Source organism: Egretta garzetta, unplaced genomic scaffold, assembly GCF_000687185.1.
Source record: "Egretta garzetta isolate BGI_Z169 unplaced genomic scaffold, ASM68718v1 scaffold323, whole genome shotgun sequence".
NCBI lineage: Eukaryota > Metazoa > Chordata > Aves > Pelecaniformes > Ardeidae > Egretta > Egretta garzetta.
In genome coordinates this window covers 2190587-2210716 of record NW_009259435.1, presented here as the reverse complement: position 1 = coordinate 2210716, position 20130 = coordinate 2190587, and the positions used below count along the sequence as shown (strand labels likewise).

General features: G+C 42.8%; 1 protein-coding gene across 1 annotated transcript in view; it reads right to left on the bottom strand.

Moving 5' to 3' along the window:
- Positions 1–20130, bottom strand: part of TENM4 (teneurin transmembrane protein 4) — a 357308-nt gene that overhangs the window by 77763 nt on the left and 259415 nt on the right. Inside the window, exons 15-16 of the mRNA XM_009637125.2 lie at positions 19519–19735; positions 5034–5153 (exon numbers count right to left, since the gene is read on the bottom strand). Coding sequence (XP_009635420.1) covers positions 5034–5153; positions 19519–19735 — 337 coding nt within the window. The remainder of the gene's footprint in view (positions 1–5033; positions 5154–19518; positions 19736–20130) is intronic.

The following is a 20130-nucleotide window of genomic DNA, read 5'->3' as shown; positions in this document are numbered from 1 at the left end:
CTTTGCGCGTGGTTCTTGGCTTCATTGAGCCCGGGTCAGGGATGGTAACCTGCTGGGGGGAAATATCTTTGCCTCTCCTGCATCCCCAAAACAGGATGCAGCAGGGAAAGCACCACCTCCACGTCAGGCTCCGGCAGCTGTGAAAACAGAGACGGGCAGTATTTTTTAGCAGGCACTGTTGCTCCTGAGCTGTTTTTCCTGGAGTCACAGCATGCAGCTTTGAAGTTACCTTGATGAACTGAACAAAAGCTAAAGCCAAAACCAAACAGAAAAACCCAAACTGAAAACACCTTCCTCCCAGCTTCCCTTTAGTGAAATTAAATTTAACAAGAGCAAAACTGTCTTGGGATTGAAGGAATGAGATAATTTTATTTCTGGTTTTGCTGCTGATCTCTGATGTCTTTTTTATCACTCTGAAAAAAATCATACTTGTACAGTCATATCGTTCTGTTTTTCTTAAAAGACTCTGGAGAGACAGGGCAAAGGATGAAATTCTCTATTTATCCACAAAGCAGGCTCAAAAAAACCCCCAACCCACAGAAAAGTGTAGCCCTTTCTCATCTCTTTGCTATGAAAGTCTATTGCTCTGGAAGAGCTGTGCCCAAGCCGCTGGATGCGATGGCAGGTACACGGTCCTGAAAAAGTCTGGAGACTTCCCTGCTGTTCTATTAACACCGTGCCCATAACCATGGATGGCGAGGACTTACAGCCTCTATAAACTGCCAGTTTAATCAAATATAAGGCTTTATTTAAAAACGTGGCTTACAATCCAGTACCAATACTTCGCTCCATCTATTAACTTTGCTTTACAGAGCAATCCTGCATACAATAGAGTGGTTTGAGAGCTGTCATTTTGCCTTCATGCCTTGTTATCTGAAAAAAGTCTGTGTCATGATAATTAGGCTAAAAAGACAAGGAAGCCTCGAAGTTATCAAAGAGTTTTGCTCAGACTAAGTAATGCGACTTAGATAGGACCAGGATTTCACTGTTAGAGGCTGTATCTGAGTACGGTAATAGGAGTGAAACCTACTTGAAGAGACCTGGAGTGCAGTCAACCCACTTACAGGGGTGAAAAATTCAGTTCACTGTAATTTTAAAACTGAAATTTCACTTATAATACTCATTTCGAAACTTGGCCATGCCAAAAAATAAAACCCCAACAAACCAAACCCAAAGCAACAAAATCAGCTTAGGAACCAATCTAGCTAAACTGATGCAATTCTGTCTTTAAACTCCCTTACTTTAAAAACACAGTTATTGCCCTGCTATCAGTAAACTGATTTGCTAAATCAATTTAAGGCAACTCAGTGCACGTTTTCAAAAAAAAATATATATCTATGGTGAATATACCAAATAATAAAGCCAGTGAGTTTTATGCAGTTATCTCATAACCCCTGGAACAAGGTAACTGCTTGCACGCGTGCTCCCATTTTTTCTCCAAACTCAGAATGACACTGAAGATGATCCAGATGATCCCATATGCACTGCTAGGGACTGGGAATGCATCATGCAGCCTGCTACTGTAGTACCAGAGAAGCTAATTCTTGCTTAAGAGCATCAACATCTTAAACCGAAGTGACTCAATCCCATGAAAACTGCGCTGTGAAAAAGCTGTTGGGAAGAGTCACACTCTATTCAGGAAATTACTGGAAACCATCAAAACACAGAATAGAGACTGTAAGAGCAATAATTCTGTACGTGATTTTGAAAGTTCTTTACAAGTAGTATTTAATAAATGCTCTACCAGTCAGTAAGGAAGGCAAGTAAATGTTATCTCCTTTTCACAGGCTGGTTGGCTGGCCTAGGAAGGTTAAGAGATGCATCTAATGCTACCCACTAAATCAGCAGTGAGGCTAGGATTGGAAATAAGGGATGTCTGCCATCATTTTCTGCCCTGACAGATTTAGTCTGAATGCTCTTAAATACTTCAAGGTAGTTTTTGGAAGACCTCACCACTGAGGAAGTCGCTGGATTCTGGTGTTCTTTAGAAGAAGGGCTTCCACGGGTCCTCTTATTACCTCCAGAGTACACAGATGCACTGCTGTGCCCATTCACTTGAGAAAACATCTGCGTGTACGCCTCAGACAGTTTTGGAAGGCATTTCTATGACTCATGAGACTCTCCACTGCAGCTGGACAATTTATTGAACGTCAGTGGTGCACCAGACCTGCGCAAGGTTTCTGCAGAAGCAGCTTGATTTGAGAGGATGGTGAAGAAAGTAAAACCAGAAGAACTGACCCCGCGCAGTCTGGGGTTAGGCTGACCACCAGCAGCTGCGGACAGAAATCCCAGCTTCAGGATGGATCCCACTTGGTCACAGATTCCCTTGTTGCAGACAGCTGTTCTTGGGCATTTCTATCATTTGGAGCTGAGTATCTGCTGGGGTCTGAGTCAGCAAACTGCAGCACTGAGCTCCTTGAAACTAATTTAACTTCTGGAGGCTGGCAGGAGGCCCTGAGGAACCAGCAGTCTACTGAAGATTGGTGGAGCATACTGATGCTCCATCTGCATTGCTTTTTGCCCTGGGTTCACTACCCAGCTGGAGGTTGGGAAGGACAAGGTGTGAAAGGAATATCCCTGGCTTGAAGTAACAGCAGGAGGTGGCTTATAGCAGGGGGAAGTTGCCTTTCACCACCTGGGAATTGGAAATTATACATAGTTACTCAGATATGGCAAAGGTCCACGGCTGGGATAATCCTCACCTCCATGCTCGGATCCTTTTTAGCTCACTGGTACGTTTGCTGCCTAGAGGTGAAGCTAAGGCTCTCTGTGCTAGGTACAGCACAACTGGGGAGCAAAGAGATGGTCCCTTCCTCAAAGTACCTGCCATCTAAATGAAAGATTACACATGGTAGTTGGGTGTTGTATGTAGGACAAGGAAACAGATGAAAAAAAGGCTATGGAAGGCATTATTGTCCAGGAATTTTGCAGGCATATTTATCTGTTCTAACAGACACAGATTTTGTGCTGGTCTATACGCAGCAATCTGATCTTGAGAGCGCAGTTTGGATCTCACTTTCACACAAGGGAGGTTCAGTAAGGTTGACAGCGATACTCATGGCATAAATGTGCAACGCTCTCCTTTTTGCAGCAATGCCTAAGCTACGGGCAATACAAAGGCACCAGCTCCAGAGCCGTCCTTTTCCAAAGGAGACCACTGGTTTGCTTGGGATGCCTCTTTGTTATCCAGATCTTATTGTCATGTTGTCCAAGAGATGGAGCATCAGTCAGAAAGCCTCCCAGTCACCACCAGTGCAACAATAGGTGCAAACCCTCCTAAGCATGAACAAGGCAGCATGAAGCACACGTTGCTCGCACATGTTCCTCTCTTTCATTATAATTCTATCAGCTTCTCTGGCCAAGTCAAACCTTTAATGAAAGTCGTGGATTGGAGAGGTGCTAAAATCTATAAATCCTCTCCCAAGTGCTAGTGGTTAGTAGTCAATACATAGAGCATGTGCAGCTGGAACCCCTTATGTCTCATTTTTGTTCTTAAAAGAAAGGGAGCCAATTAGCACTGACAGAGAAAAGATAAGATGAAAGACTTTCCCAATTTGCAATGCTTTTGTTTTGGCTGAGCGTGATTGCTCAGATTTAAGCACTTGCCTCTAACATGACCATAATCTTAATGACTTCTTCCTAATCATTTCAACATGAATTATCAAGAATAGAGCTGTTGGGAGCAGGAGGCATCTTTTCTTTACATGCATGGGCACTGCACTGCCCAATTGTTGGCTAAAGATTAACAGGTGATATCACAAAGTTAATAAATCATAAGAATAGAATAGGATAGAATAGAATAGAATAGAATAGAATAGAATAGAATATTTTCAGTTGGGAGGGACCTACAAGGATCATCTAGTCCAGCTGCCTGCCCAGTTCAGGGCTGACCAAATTAAAGTATGATGGTAGTGTGAGGTTAACGGTTGGACTTGATGATCTTAAAGATCTTTTCCAACCTAAACGGTTCTATGATTCTATGTTGTTAAGGGCATTGTCCGAATGCCTCTCAAACACTGACAGGCTTTCATCAACCACCTCTCTAGGAAGCCTGTTCCAGTGTTTGACCACCCTCTCGGTGAAGAAATGCTTCCTGATGTCCAGTCTAAACCTCCCCTGGGGCAGCTTTGAACCATTCTCACGTGTCCTATCACTGGATACCAGGGAGAAGAGATCAGCACCTCCCTCTCCACTTCACCTCCTCAGGAAGCTGCAGAGAGTGATGAGGTCAGCCCTCAGCCTCCCTCTCTCCAAACTAGACAAACCCAAAGTCCTCAGCTGCTCCTCACTGGACGTTTCTTCTAGCCCTTTCACCAGTTTTGTTGCCCTCCTCTGGAAGCATTCAAGGACCTTTGCATCCTGAAGTGGTGGGGCCCAGCACTGCACTCAGTACTCAAGGTGAAGCCGCAGCAGTGCTGAATACAGCGGGGTAATCACCTCTTTTGACCAGCTGGTTATGCCATGTTTGGTGCACCCCAGGGTGTGGGGTGCCCTCTTGGCTGCCAGGGCATGCTGCCGGCTCACATTGAGCCTGCTGTCTACCAGCACCCCCAGATCCCTTTCTGCAGGGCTGCTCTCCAGCCACTCCCCTCCCAGTTTATACTTGTGCCCAACGTTACAATGTCCTAGGTGCAGAATTCGGCATTTGGACTTGTTAAATTTCATCCCATTAATCATGGTCCAATGCTCCAATCTACCTAGATCCCACTGCAAGGCCTCTTGTCCCTCCAGAGAGTCAACAGCACCTCCCAGTTTGGTATCAACAGAAAACTTGCTAATGGTGCATTCAACTCCTGCATCCAGATCACTGATAAATATATTGAACGGGACTGGCCCTATAATGGAACCCTGAGGAAGACCACTGGTGACCGGTCACCAGCCAGATGTAGCCCCATAAGAATTAACAATAATGCATCAACATCTTCAAAATACATCAACAGTAAACATGCTCTCAGAAAGAGTTTCTCTTTAGGGTTGATGGTAATAATGCCATAACTTCTGCTTAAACACTGTATATATATAAAGACATCTACCTGCCATCCTGTCTGCTGATTGTGTATCCAAAAAGAGGATTGTTGACAAAGCTGATGTTCACTCCAACTAGAGGGGTCCCATCTGCCGTCATCACCTGGCCTCGGATCACACATGCGTGTCTGCAAGAAGGAGAAAAAATATAAGAAATAGTAACTTTTTGACAAATTCAGGTTTTTCCGCTACTTCTGTGGCTGGGAATCCTATGGATTAGAAAGCCCAGGCCTTTATGTCCTGGAAAGCTGGGGGCCATGCTGTGTGTCTTGACGGTGGGATGCTGCTCTTGAAGACTTTCTCAGGAGTTGCGTAAGAACATTCAATACCTAAAAGGAGGTTTAGTTTTATCCTAGTCTTGAAAAGCAACTGCTGCAGCATATACTTCATTAACTATGGACTTCTGTAGGGTTTGCAACATCACATTGGAATTTGCTATGATCAAGTTTCACAGTGTCTTGACAACGTTGCCCTAATTAAGGGCAAAACACATTTTAGAATCAGAGAGAACAGAAACCCACCAAGCATTGCACGGCCATATTTAAGGCACAAAAGCCAAAGCAGCACCCTGACCGAGGCTTGACGGCTCATTTCTTCCACGCTTGGGAAAACGATGACAGAAAATTTGCTAGGTTCAGATAGCTTCCCTACAAAATGCTCAGGGTACTCAGCATGTTAACAGGTTTGGGCTTTTTCTTCCCATCTTTTCTTTCCAAGTTTGGTAGATTGCACTATTTTATAGGCTACATCTCTTCCAATTACTCTATGCTCTGTAATGTGCTCTTTTGTCTAAGGATTTCAAGGATCTTTACAAACATTGATTAATACTGCAAGATAGGTATTTTACAGAGAGAGGAAATAAAGCACAGAGTAATTTTCAGTTGCCCAAGGTCAGTCAGAAAATCTGCAGTAAAGCCAAAGACAGATTTTCTAGGTTCTTATTCCAAAGTCTGTTTCCAGACCTCTAAGTCATTACTACGCCTCTACCTTAGAGGCTTCCTATAAAGACAAAGCATCACATGTCTGTGAGAGTGTCTGAACCCAATTTTTGGCTGAAGGTAACTATTTTTCTGAGCAGCAACAGCAAATTGTGGTGTCAGTGTGCTAACGTGACCCAGTGAGTGATTTTCCTAACTGCTGTCCTGCTGGAGAGCAGAGATTGAAAGCCAATGTTTCTACAGGTGCAGGACCAGATCTCAGCTGGAGTAAATCATCCCAGCTGCACTTGCTATCTGCTCACTTCAACGGAGAAATGTCGCTTTACTGGTTCACTGAGGCAAAGGATGATATCTGCAACGTTTTGTAAAGATGATTTCATAAACATGGATCATCAGGGAAAGATCAAGTTATTTTCTTACAGTCCACCTAAAAATCTGGTACAAGGAGATAAAGTACAATTTCTATTTAGTAAGGGCTGCACTATTTGTATATTCCACAGTACAGAAAATAGACCATTTGTCAGGGAGTCTTGAACAAAACTCCTACTGATCTAAATGGAGAGCTCCAATATTAACAAAAATTCTCGAAGCGTTACCAGAATGTGTTGGCAATCTAAAATGTGACTGGATTCATAGACAGTTTTGGAACAGCCCACAGGAAAGTGAGATAATGGAAATGATTTGTCTGTCACTGAGTTTACTCTGATATATCATCACTGACTTGTTAGAAGTCATGTTGGAAAAGACTTGAACCCAGCTCTGGAGCTAATAATATTCTTCATATTTCTGTTGCTTCTCCCATTGAAGGCTCTAATTCAGCTTTTCATATACAACACTTTAAAAATAATATTCCAGTACAATATTATGCACATCACTCTCTAACAGGCAGGCAAAGCATAACTCAAAGGATCGTGATGCCATGGAATATGCTTGGAAAAATGCCAGTGCTTGAACTAACCTCACTGAAGTCAACAGGTCACCAACTCTAGTGCAATTTTGCATGAAGAGAGTATGTCTAATCACATGTCTAAGCTAAGAGCAGAAGCGAGGCCTTCTCCCAGATTTTTCCATGATCCCCTCCACCCTGCCCCGTCTCCTTTTCCATCCTTTAGAGAGACCTGAGGGTTTGAAACTGTCTTCTCCCAGCTTCTCATCAAATGGCTGCATGTTTTGTGAAAGGCAAGGGATCACTACAGACTGTTGCTTGAAGACTAAGACCTGAGCATGAGGGACTCAGTGTTCTGAATTACTGGTAACATATTCAAACCAGCACTGGGACTATGAATGTTTTAAAATACTTGAGAGACAAGATCATACAATGTTGTGAACTTAAAAAGAATACTTCCACCTGTCATTTCTTCCTTCCAAGAGTTAAAAGCAACCAAGGGAAAAAATGCAACATGTTGCAGGTGTCTCTTCTGCTGTCCTACATAAAACACATGTCCAGGCAGTTGCAAACTTCTAAGTAATATTGCAAGCGCATTGGCCTAGATCCTCAGCTCATGTTAACGAGGGGATATGCTTTGTATCAGCAAACATCTGGTCCATTACATATCACTGACAACTATTTCTTCAATAACAAGCACCAGCACAACATGGACAAAGAAAGAGCTTCCTCCTGCCTTGGCAGCTGTAACAAATGCATTCGAACTCCCACCTTCCAGGAAAAGACTCGCTTCCCGTTCTAGACGATGCTTTGCAGCACTGCACTGCAACTCCGTTAGGACATCTACGTGCTCGCTAACTCAGATCAAGGCTGGCATCTCTTCTCGGAGAAGCAGCTTGTCAGCAAGCCCAGATGCATCCACCATCCTCCAGAGGACTATAACAACAGCTTTATTTACGTGCTATAAGGAAAGATCTTCCCACAAAGGGGACATCTTTCCCAAACCACAGTGGTAAAAAGAAGCTGGAGCAACATGCACATATCTGAATTCAGTTAAAAGCGGGAGGGATGGAAACTGGAGGAAAACCAAAGCCCAGACTCTGCCTGATTAGAGTCTCAAATCTTCTCCTTCCCTAGGTGACAAAATTTGCCCCACTTGGGAAAAACGGTTAATGCAATGCGTTGGAAGCAGCTGGCTTCTCCAGTGTCAACACGTCCTTTCTGGAGGCAAGATCGACTACCCACAACACACCGAGCCCCCCCAGGAACCTGGTTAATGCTAATTTAGTCAGCCATTTCCTTCAGAAGACCTTGGTCTAAATGCAATTACACTACAAACAAGTTAAGTGGTACTGCTAAGACATTCAGCTCCGCTAGAAGGTCTCCCAATATATTTACATAAAATTATCTCTCATGTTAATAGAAGAGATTTATTCCATTAGGCTAGGCCTGCCAGTTCAGAGTGTTTTCTGCAGATGAACAAAATGGAATTTCTTGTAGCTGGAGCCTCATCTTCCCATTGAATTATTAACAGATTCCACTTATTGCCTCTGTTTTCTGGCTTTTTTGTTTGTTTGTTTCTTTCTTTCTTTACATTTACATCAGGCTGCATGGATTCTTATTTTACAATGAACAGCAGTCTGCTTTTTTTCTTCTTCTTTAATTAGACTTTTTTTTTTTAATTTGTCTACAAAAGCTCCCCTGAAACACCAAACCATTGCTGAAATGTTATCTAGAATGCCAGATGGCATATCAGACAATTTTCCACCATCGCTTTGTGAAGTCATTCTTTATTTCCTAGAAAATTAAATTAAGTCTTCTTGGTAAGATCTGGGCCATGGTGGCAAAACAGACAGGGGTGTGCCGATGCCTTTACTTTCCCATTGCTCAGATATAAAGAAAGTTTGACAGGCTGTCAACAAAATTCAAGCAGACAAAACCAGCTTTAGAACAGAAGCCAGAAAAGTAAATTCTCAAAAAGCCATTTCACGTTATGGGAGCACATTAAAGATTTGTCTTTAATACTGACTCTGATCCAATGTGTCATAACTTAGACATTGGTCTTTCCAATACTTCTTACTCACAGATGGTTTCTGCTGACACTGTGCTTGGCATTGGGAAATAGACAAAAATACTGCTTTTGCTACACATTTTTCATCAGGAAAAGAAAATTTCATGCATCCTAAATCCCCTTTCGCTGCAAGAAATGTACATTCTTTCCTTGACTGAGGATAGGCGCCATGGGAAATCTCATCCCAATGAATTTCTGCAGCTCCTCAAAATATTTCCACCATAACTCAATGTGCCTTCTCCTTTAAAGGTTTCAGATGTATGGAGATGGTTATCATGACTGCTAAGCTACCCTCAGCCAAGTTTTTCATAACAAATATTTTAATTTGCTATTACAAATCTCTTCATTTTACTTACCTTACCACTTCCATATTTTATTGGTGTATATATATATATATGGGATTTATCCTTCTGCCCTGGATGAAACTTCAACCGAGCACCATAGAGTGAAAAATCTAGAAAGTTATTACTCATTGGGAAGAACGTTATTAATGAAATTAGGTGATTGCAGTTGTGTTTCTTCCTCTGCTACAGACTTTCTGTGTGATACTGGTCATGGCATCTAGTCTGTATGTGTCTTTGTACTCAACCTGCAAAATAACAGTTGAGGCACATCCCTTCCTCCTTGCAGATACATTAGGAGGATAATTGTAGTAATCTGCTAATCCCTTGCATAGGGATTTTTAAATTCTCATGGCACTATGACATGCTCAGACACCTTGCTGATAAGTGCCCATAAATACAGTCATTTGTTACAAACATGGTCTCATGGCTTTAGCTGCTTTTGCTTGCTAATAGCACATGATGCAGCAAAATGTACCTCGTCCATTTGGGCTGAATGCACCTGTCTCAGGTTAAACAAGCTCAAGGCAGTCTAGTACTAGGACAGATAGGAACATTGGTAGAATGCCAGGTAAAAGCGAAGGGCATCATGATCAAACCCATGGTCACAGAGAAAACGCCTGAGCCGGCAGATGAAGGACGAAAGGAGTGGGAACAGCACAACACACAGACCTTCAAGTTCATTGCTCGTGGCAGTATTTCTCTCAAAAGCTGTCTGCAAAAAAAAAGCCTTGCCCACTTGCCTCCTAACTGCACAGAGAAAACTCCTGATAGTTTTCCCTTGAAATGAGTCAATCCCTGTCTGGCTTCTCCAGTTCTGTTTCGCTGTAGGAAAAACTTAAACTGGAAACCCACCTACTGATTTTAGCTGCCATCTGAGTTTTTTTTATCCTTGTTAAAGAAGAAAGGCACACTTATACGAAAAAAGTGAAAATTAAAGAGTCGTCATCTAAAAAGACCTCCACACCACCACAGATAGCACAAGTGAGTTTCTGAAAGGGTTTGGCATGTGTTGGGCAGCTGGGATACAAATTGTTAACTAGGCTCAGCAGAGAAGCTCTCCACTAAGGGCAGCACCAGAATGTCAGTGTCAGTCTGACAAAGGGACTAAATGTGCTGACATTCGACCAAGTCCCAAATGGGGACCTTGCTAAAGTGACACCAACAGACATGGTTTGCAGCAGATCCTGCCACTCAACTTTCTGAGCAGCTGACGGAGTGTGAGACCCAGGAGAAGAGTGGATGATGAAGAGCAGAGTTGATAAGAGCTCTGACCAGGCTCAATAAAAGAAAGTCAATTCTAAGTTGTTTGCAGCAAGAAATAGTGTCTGTTCTGTTTGTTTAACCCACTCAGTGAAGCTATTTATAAGATGCCATCACTGAAGGGTCAGGAGATGCTGATGATTCTTAATGTGGGGATGGTCCTTAACTGCTAACCTTTTGCAAGAAACCTTCTACAGTCTTCTAGGTATTCTACAAAACACACAGGAAAGCCAACAGAACTAAATGCTTCGATGAAAACCCATTACTTAAATTGTCTTAAGAAGGACAGGAGAAAAAGCAACAGTTTTACAGATGTGGCTAGTGAAGCTGGTATCTGAAGTACAGCGGAAAGCGCTTATTAATCAAGATTTACAATAATACCTCTCGATGCAGATTTTTATTCTTGTTGTCTCTTTAGAGTCTAACCTGACAGTATCAAAACAGCGGGTCTTCTTCATCTGATATTTTTAGTATTCATGTGCAGGATTGGTTTTGTGACCAGCTGTTGTCCGGTTTCTCAAGCTCTGCAGGTATCTGCCTGCATTCTGCTCCGTGAACACTTACAAACTGATAGTTCTCAAAAACCTCGTTTGGCATCACCTTTGTTAGCAATATTAGTGACTGCTAGTGGTGGCTCCTCTAAAAGGAAAAGGCAGCATCTTTATTGCACCACAGTTTAGTAACAAAACGTAGCATCATCTGAGGACTACCTACCACTTCTAGAAAACCCATGATCAAATGATCATGGCTCTCAAAACAGTTCCCTGCTGGCTCTGTTCCTGAAAGACTCAGGCTCTAATTGCTTCGAAAACTTCTCCCAAGATTTGAACCTTATTCACCTACTCGATGTGTTCCTTTTCTCTTTATGAAAGCACAATCTTCCTCTCCAATCTGCCAAGCAATCTGGCCACTGTTGGAAAGAGACGCCGCTTCTGCCATCCAAAACATCTTGGGTCGCTACGGCTCATTGACTCATCGGTTTTGCATCCTGAGATTTCTCAGTTGAGTTATAATGGGACAGTGGGAGGACAGGGGATGCAGGGAGGCTGCTCAGCAAATAGGAGATAAAGAGGGAAAGACACTACTGCTGGTCTCCGAAATTATAAAATTGGCTCCATTTATACTATTTAAGTGAAAGCGTTTTAGAACAGAGTTTTATAGGAAATGCAATGCATGATAAAGTTGGGCTGTGCTTTACTGCGAAGTCTCAGTGAAGAATCCTTTTATCCACGGTGTGGTTGACTAAGTAATGCTTTAAAAGTTGGCGATCATCTCCTTTACTCCAGTACAACCAAAGAAACGCTCTCTCGCTTTGGACGAGATCTCAAAGAAACAGAATCACAGTCCTGCTTTTTCAGGTCTGTAAAATCCAAGTCAGGCATTCAGTATCTCATAAGGTGCAAGAGAATTTTTCCACCTAACACTGAATTATGCTCATTTCATAATTTTTCAGAAGTGATCCTATAACCATTATTTCTAGGAGGGGTAAAGACTTTATGGTGCAATAACTTTCGGAGATGAATAATGTATTCACGTCAAGTTCTTCGCAAAAAATGTCTGAAGAACTTACCAGTTCAGCTCTGCAGAAAGACTCAAAATAAAAGCAATTCCTTCCGTTGAATTTGAGGCACCATGAAAGCAAAATTGAGCAGAACAGAAGGAAAAATACATTATTTCCAGTTAATTATAAAATGAGTTCTCTTTTTGATGATCATAGTGAAAGTTCTTTAACTATATATAAGCTGTCTGATAGCTTTGTAATGATCCAAAGGAATTAGGAAAAAAAATGGTTCCATAAAATATATAAGATTTTATGATTGGGATTTTTAAACTGCTTTTTTATGTAGGAGGCTTTAACCAATTTAGCAAGCAAATGTCACACTCAAAGGCCAGGCTCTTCCTGATATATTGCAATGGTGGGAAACTGTACTTGGACTCAACTGTTAGCATCCACCAGCTAGAGGTGACTGCCCCAAAGCTGATCTGGAGAGGCAGAACTTTACCCCATCAGTGCAAAGCCAACAGGATCAGCTCACACCAGTGTCTCCCACAGTTTTAAGTGGGAAAGGACATTTTAAGCTAAGCTGGCCACAGGGTGCTCAAGCTGTCCAGTCTGGTCTGGGGTCAGCAAACCACTGCAGAGGCGACGCAGCAAAGGGCTTGGGGCAGCAAGCTCCAGCTTTTAGCAGGATGAACATGCCAGGGTCCCACGTGAGAATCATTACAACAGTGAGTCATTTGAAGAAGCCTTATGCAGTCATGAAATAACCAAATCTCTCCAGTGAACAGCACATGCAGTTTCCAGTGATGTTATTGTACTAAATGGAGCTACTGACTCAGCTTGAAGTTACCATGCCAGACATGTCTGTCAAGGAGTAATATAAAACAACGGGCACGTGGGCTGCTCTTCTTTCAGAGGAATGTACCTTGAATATCGAATAAATATTAATCAAATATCTTTGTGCCAGCTCCAAGAGAATACATCAGCACCTATACCGTACTTTAAACTCCTAAACCCAAACGTGCACGTCAGCACCTGTGTAATCCAGGAGGTACATAACTCATTAGTTTTGTTTTTCTGCTTGGGAGTTTTCAAGGCTCGAGTTTTGCTTTCTGCACGCTCCCAGAGCTCCTAGGTACACAGGTATCACCTGAGACCTTTCAATCCCAGGGACAGGATGGTGCAGAATTTATATCAGCCGCCTTGCCTGATCTGGGAAGCACGCCCAAATCACACTAGGAAGATCCTGCTCGAGAATTTGTGCTTGGTAATAAATATTCAGTGGGTTTTTTTTAATATTTCTTAAAAACTGCACCCCGGTTTCTCTAATGACTGTACACAGGACTTCCTTCTACTGCCCATTTGTGAAAGGGGAATATAATTACATTATGATTACACTATCTATGTTACGGAAATAAAAATAAAAATGGATAGGAACGTTGCTTTCACAGAGTCCTGTGGGTACAAATTCCACAAAGTGGAAGTAAGCTGCATGTATTGCTTTAGTTTATTACATGCAAACAGTGCCATGTGCAACTCAAAATCACTTTACACTGAAATAATGTCATACTATATCATTTAAAATCAAAGGAAAAAGGCAAACATTGAGAAGGCATATGGATAAGCCTTATAAATATGCCTGTACACTGAAAAGGAAAGTTTTAAAAGTATGCTTTCCTGTGCTTAAAAGGAATAATTACCAAAATAAAAAACCCTAAGTCTTTGAAAATTCTCCTACATTTCAAAAAACTATGATTTGTGCCTAGTAAGTATTTATTTCAGCAGAAAGCACGAAAAGCAGAATGATGCCTTTGGAAGACAGTAATGCTGGGAAGGTAAGGGTTTGAGGAGGTACTGTGTTAGCCTGGTTTGAAATATGGAAAAATATGACCCCGTTCTCATCAATGTAGGTCCTGTGCTGTGCCATGAGTGCTCACCCTCAGGAATGCTGGTCGTGTCTAATATCCATGACACAGTCTTAAACAGATGCAGTGTTTATCTTTCAAAGCTGTCCTAACCTGCAGAGCTGCTGTGCTCCACGAGCTCCTGCATCGCCCCCAGGATGCCTGCAGTTCAGTGGGTGCATCCAACCCATGGCATTTCCCTGCCAGCTCAATGGAGCTGCATCCCGCTGGAGCCTGGCCAGAGCCATGGGCTGGACCAGCCATCTCAGGAGAAATCATCAGCAGAAAGCCACACCTGATCAGTTTGGGTTTTTTGATTCCTAACTTTGTCTTTGTCTAGAAAAGAAGCATTTCTTACTTCACTGTATCAAAATCACACTTTTCTTGAGGAAAAAGCACAGAAAATACTTGGTTTCCCTGTGAAGGAAGCTCAGGAAGATCTGCTGGGGTGAACATGAGGTCCTCCAGATGTGGGAAGAAATGGGTGAAAGAAAAAGAAAAGATGCTTTGAAAGTCTTCCTTCAAGGATACTAAGATACCATCATAATATTCTTTGAAATCACTCAGAACTGAACCAGAGGGACTACTGAAACATTTTGAAAGCCATTTTGATCTTCCCCTATTCTCTCAGTCATGCCTGGGCCATGGTCAATACTCACAATTTTGGTTTTGATAGGGTTTGGGATTGATGCAGTGACCATAAAACACATCCATTGATTTGTTTAGAGTAAAATAGTGCACACATGTATTTATAGCATACCTGTCTATCTTAGCATCTAACAGTGCTTGTGCAACCCTCCCCAGCTGGGTCAGTAAGGTACGTTGTACAGACCGGCACACAGTGGGGACACAGGGAGGTGGAGGTGACATGTTTACAGGTGTCACTCAGTAGTGGAAAAAGAAATGTGCAAATTTAATTCTGATCAGAATTTTAAACCACGAAAACTTACTACTTTTTCTCCTTGGACTTCTGGCCTGAGGGCAATAAGGGACCACTCTTGCAGCTGATACCAGATCCAGCTCTCTGATGTGTCTTTATAACTCAGCTGATTATTTCTAGCTGCCCATGTAACTGGGATGGGTTAACACTGTTGGCAGCAAGTAGATATATATATAACTTGTCCCCCAAAAAAGGGTATAAACCACACCTACTTAAAAATCACCTGATTAATTTTTAAATATTCTTTAAAAAAAATGGCAATTCTGCACATGGTTTTCTGAGGTACTTTAATCCTATGCCAACATTTACCATAAAAGACTCCGTGGATCAGGACTTTAGCCTGTTCTTGCAATTTTCTGACACTGTCCCTCAAGAGAGAACAAATATATCAGGTGTCCTACTTGAAAGTCAACAACCTGACACCACTGCATCTTGTGCTGCTCCTTATGGTGATGGACAACTAAGAACGGCTTAAAAATACAAAGCAAACAGCAAGAGTAAGTGGTTTCAAAATCAATACAAGAACGATCAAGTAGCAGAAGAGTACTTGTTATCTGTTCATCAAAATGATGTGAAAAGACATTCTGTGCATTCAGAATTTAATTTAGCTACTTGCTTTATCATCATAAACACTCATTTCAATATGGGCAATGATTATTTTTTCTTCCCAAACATGAATAATATATAATTGCTGGTATTTTGGAGGACATGAGGTCTTTACCTTTATCCATCAGGGTAATTTATCATTGTCTTTCTTTCTCTTCTGCAGTGGTGAGAGAGCTTGTCAGCTCAGCTTGTTCTTAAAAAGCTGGAGTGTAATTCAATAATAAATTCACTCAAAGGCTAGCTGTCACGAAGCATTCATTTATTTGTATCCATTAGGTGATCTGCACTGCTGTTCTCACTAAAGGGTAGCTAAGCTGTGTTTCTGAAGCCCAAGGAATATATTGCATAGATACTCAGCCATCTCCTTCACCCTCCTGCCACTCTGCATAGGCCACTCAGGAATGCAAATGTCCTGTGGTTCCCCCAGGGGTGGGGATCAGCCAGCCATGACCTGGTAAAGCCCTGAGGAGTAGGTTGTGGTTCCTGACCTGAATGGTCAGTGTACCTGTGCCATAGGTGTCTCCACAGGACATCAGACACGCAGGACACAGAGGTCCACCTCACCTCTGGGTTGCCCATTTATGGGACTGCTCACAGCAAGTGGCATGGATCCAACTCCAATCGTACCCTGTGAGGATGATGGCACTAACACAGAAGGATGTAGGGCTTCCCATGCCCAATCTACAGTCAATCCACAGTCCTGATCTACAGCAAGAAGGAGACAATTTCATGAATCACAGCAGCAGTAATGGAAGGGAGAGGGTTGTCCTAAGGCAGGATGCTGGAGTCCTCCATCAGAACAAAAAGATTTCTTGCCCTCCCTCCTGTCGGACAAGCTATTGAGCCAGGAGCTGGAAGGAGAGATGAAGATGGTTCATCTTGTCCCCAGCTGCTGCTGTGGTCTTCACGGAGACACTGAGCAGCTCCATGGATAAGAGAGATATTATCAACTGTCTGTTGTAAAAGCAACTGGAGGAGATTCAAACAGTGAGAATGCTACTGAAGGAAGGGCATAATCCACATGTACAAATAGACGCAGTCTCATCTGCCCAGACTAAGTGGGTCCCAGATGGTCCCAGCCCTTGCCAGGGTGACAAGAGACAGCTGTTTAAAAGTTCAGCTTTCTAGGTGGTGAAAACAGACAACTGAAACCACAAAGAGAAGCCAAGTAAGCAGATAAGTTACCGGTGTCCCTGCTCACTGCAGGGGGGTTGGACTAGAAGACCTCTAGGGGTCCCTTCCAACCCGAAACATTCTATGATTCTGTGAAAACACTTGCAATGGTTGACTTTATCCAGATCTATAGATCTTTAAGAACTAACAGGAACGCACGATGTCTTTTAAGATCCTGAAAGAGGAATGGCATTTTTAGCAACCCAACAGACCGATAAGCCTGGACTGTGTGCAGTGGTGGTGTCTCAGGGGAAAATATACCTTCTGTTGAGGTCCTCCACTGTTACTTGCAACCACTCCTGTGATGAGTCGAGGTATTTAACTTGAGAGATGCAATGCAACCACAGCTTGAGGTGACATATCTGCAGACCATATTTACTGATACACAGCCTATGCTTATATTGTAAGAATGGCAACCTCACAAATCATCACTACCTCCGTATAATTCTTCGTGTTAACTTAAATGGAACAAGGAGTCCCATTTATTAGTTAATGAAAAGCAATCATTAAACCCCTTCCTATTGATTTGAATCTTTGCGTTCCCTCACTCTAGTAATCTATATGCCAGATAAACATTTCTGCTAGCAGGTGCTCCTTTTGAGTCTTTCTTTAGTAGGACGTCTCCAGATTGTTAGCAATGCCTTCCTACATAGAGAGCTACCATCAGATCTGTGAAACGCATGTAACTCCTGTAGGAGTTTCTGTGGCCCTAAATGACATGGTCTTTCTGCTGCTCCTCTGCTGGCACCCCCAGAAGCAATTTCACTGTATAAATGAGAAATTCCCATTATTTCCCCCCACTTCTGTGTGCAGCTGAATGCAAGCAGCCTTTAAAGAGAAGCTGCAATTTTTTTTTTATCACACATGTATGAAGAGTCTTATAGTTCTTTGGTTGTATGGAAATGTTCATTAAACACGGACACGTGTCTACCACAACTCTCTACTTATCAGAACAGATACACGTGGGCCTGATACCAGAGTTAGTTCTCTGTGGAAAAGCTTCTGACTGCAAGCTCAGCTGAGGAATTCCAACCTAAATATATCAGAAAAATGAAATTGTGAGTATAATCTATTTTATATTCCAAGGCCTGATTTTACAGCAACAAATCACAAGAACTGACAGCAGAGAATTCACTGTGCTAACGTTTAGTCTAGAGCCTGGACTGTTCAGTATCCAGAACCTGCAGGCTTCAGAATGCTGACGAAGTACAACAGTTTGCGACATAATGAGTGTTTGGCCTTAATCTGAATCTCTGTTGTCAGCTTTCTTGGACTCTGAAGGGCTTGGCAGCAAGACAAATCAGGGAAACTATCACTTCAGGCCAACTCCTTGACACTGGTGTGCTTCTAAATGGTTCATGCCTGAGGTCAGCCTGTAGACCACTGGAGATGGTGACACATGTGAGGTGGTACCCAAGGGATGCTGGCAACGTCCCTTCATGGAAGAGCATTAGGTCAGACCCAGAAGGGCCTGAGAGGCCTGTTGAGATGCAAGTACTGAAATAAATACCCACACAAACATGAGGGATTGTGTATTTTCACCGCCAACCTATTCACTGCTGTGTATGGGAAAGTTGAAAGTAAGCAACTAATGATTGGGTGGAATTCAATGGAGTCCAAACCTAAGTGTTGAGAACCATGTCCTGGCTCAGGGTCATCAATTCTGAAAGGTAACATTCAGGGCAGACACTGAATGATCTACAAATCTGACACCCCAGGGTATGTATTATGGTGTCCCGCTATAAGCAGATGATTTTGAAGGGAGACCTTGGTGATTTCTTTGCCAGTTCCTGTTTCGTGATGATAATTGCAGTGATAATGAATGTCTCAGTATTAAAACCAATCTATATATGCAAGTTGACTGTTTATATTGGAAATCACTGTAATAGCCCTCCCTTGACTGTAAGATTTTCTTCAGTTATAGAATCTTAGAATAGTTTGACTTTGAAGGGACCTTAAAGCTCATCTAGTCCAACCCCCCTGCTGTGGGCAGGGACACCTTCCACTAGACCAGGTTGCTCTAAATCCCATCCGACCTGCCATTGAACACTTCCAGCGATGGGGCATCCACAGCTTCTCTGGGCAACCTGTGCCAGTGCCTCACCACCCTCACTGTGAAGAATTTCTTCTCTATATCTACTCCAAATCTACCCTTTTTCAGCTTAAAGCCATTACCCCTTGTCCTATCACCTTGTAATCACATGCCTGTCACATGCCCTTGTAAAAAGTCCCTCTCCAGCTTTTTTGTAGGCCCCCTTCAGGTACTGGAAGGCTGCTATAAGGTCTGCCTGGAGCCTTCTCTTCTCCAGGCTGAACACCACCATCTCTCAGCCTGTCTTCACAGGACAAGTGCTTCAGCCCTCTGATCATCTTTGTGGCCCTCCTCTGGACTCACTCCAACAGGTCCATGTCCTTCTTATGTTGGGGGCCCTAGAGTTGAACACAGTTCTTTAGAGGTCTCTTAATAGTCACACTATAGATTGTAAATACCATTTTCGTTTCCCTCTCTTTTGGCTCTGCCAATGGAAGAAGGTCTGCCATTGCTGTTTACGAGATACTTCCGGAAAATGTCAGTCACTTGTACTAGAAGACCCCTGCTGAATGGATGGCTTTCACTCCTTGAAATAAGAGAAGGCAGGAAAGATGCAACTGCCCATATGTGTTGGGAAAGAAGCACCTTGTCCTCCTGGCTGGGAGGACATTGAAGGTCAGGAGACAGCCAGCAGAATTACATCAGCCACAAAATTCTTCAGATACATACTTCCCTTAGACAATTTCCATGTTCTGCATCCTGCTGCCATCCCATGTCTTAAAACGGCCACCTGGTTTACGCTTTACCTCTTACTGAATCAAAACCAAAATTCACTTACGCTCCTTCAAATGGATTGTCTCCTGGGATGACATGAGTGCTGTCCTTGCCAATCAGGAACTTGATCCGATCGTAGAACGAATGCAAGCTCTGCTGGGAGATGGGGGCTTGCGTCTCCTGGATGATATCCAGGGGGTCTGGGGAGCCCAGGCACAGCGCATTGACGTGGCAGAGTGGCTGCAAGCAGCAGTCTGGGTCCATGCAATCCACCAGGCCATCTGCAGAAGGGCAAGGAAGATTTTAGAGCAATGGTAACATGGAGTGTTGTAGACTTCGGGGTAGAACTCTTTCCAACGCACACAACAGAGAAAGGTGAATTTGCAAGTATACAGAGTGAGTTAAGTTCTCTTAAAGCCCCAATAAAAAAACCTCAAATATACATTAGTATGTAACATTAATATGCATTAATATGTAATATTTGAAAACACACACATACACATGAGATTAGACCCTAAAAAAAAAACATCTTTGAGGTTAACTCTGGGATATGCCATTTCACATCTCAGTCACTCAGATAACTCCAGAGCCCCCAAAGCTGGTTTTTTTCCTGCCAATATACAAATGACTTTTGTTCACCAGTCCTGTTCCCGGTGCAAATCACAGCACAATGCAT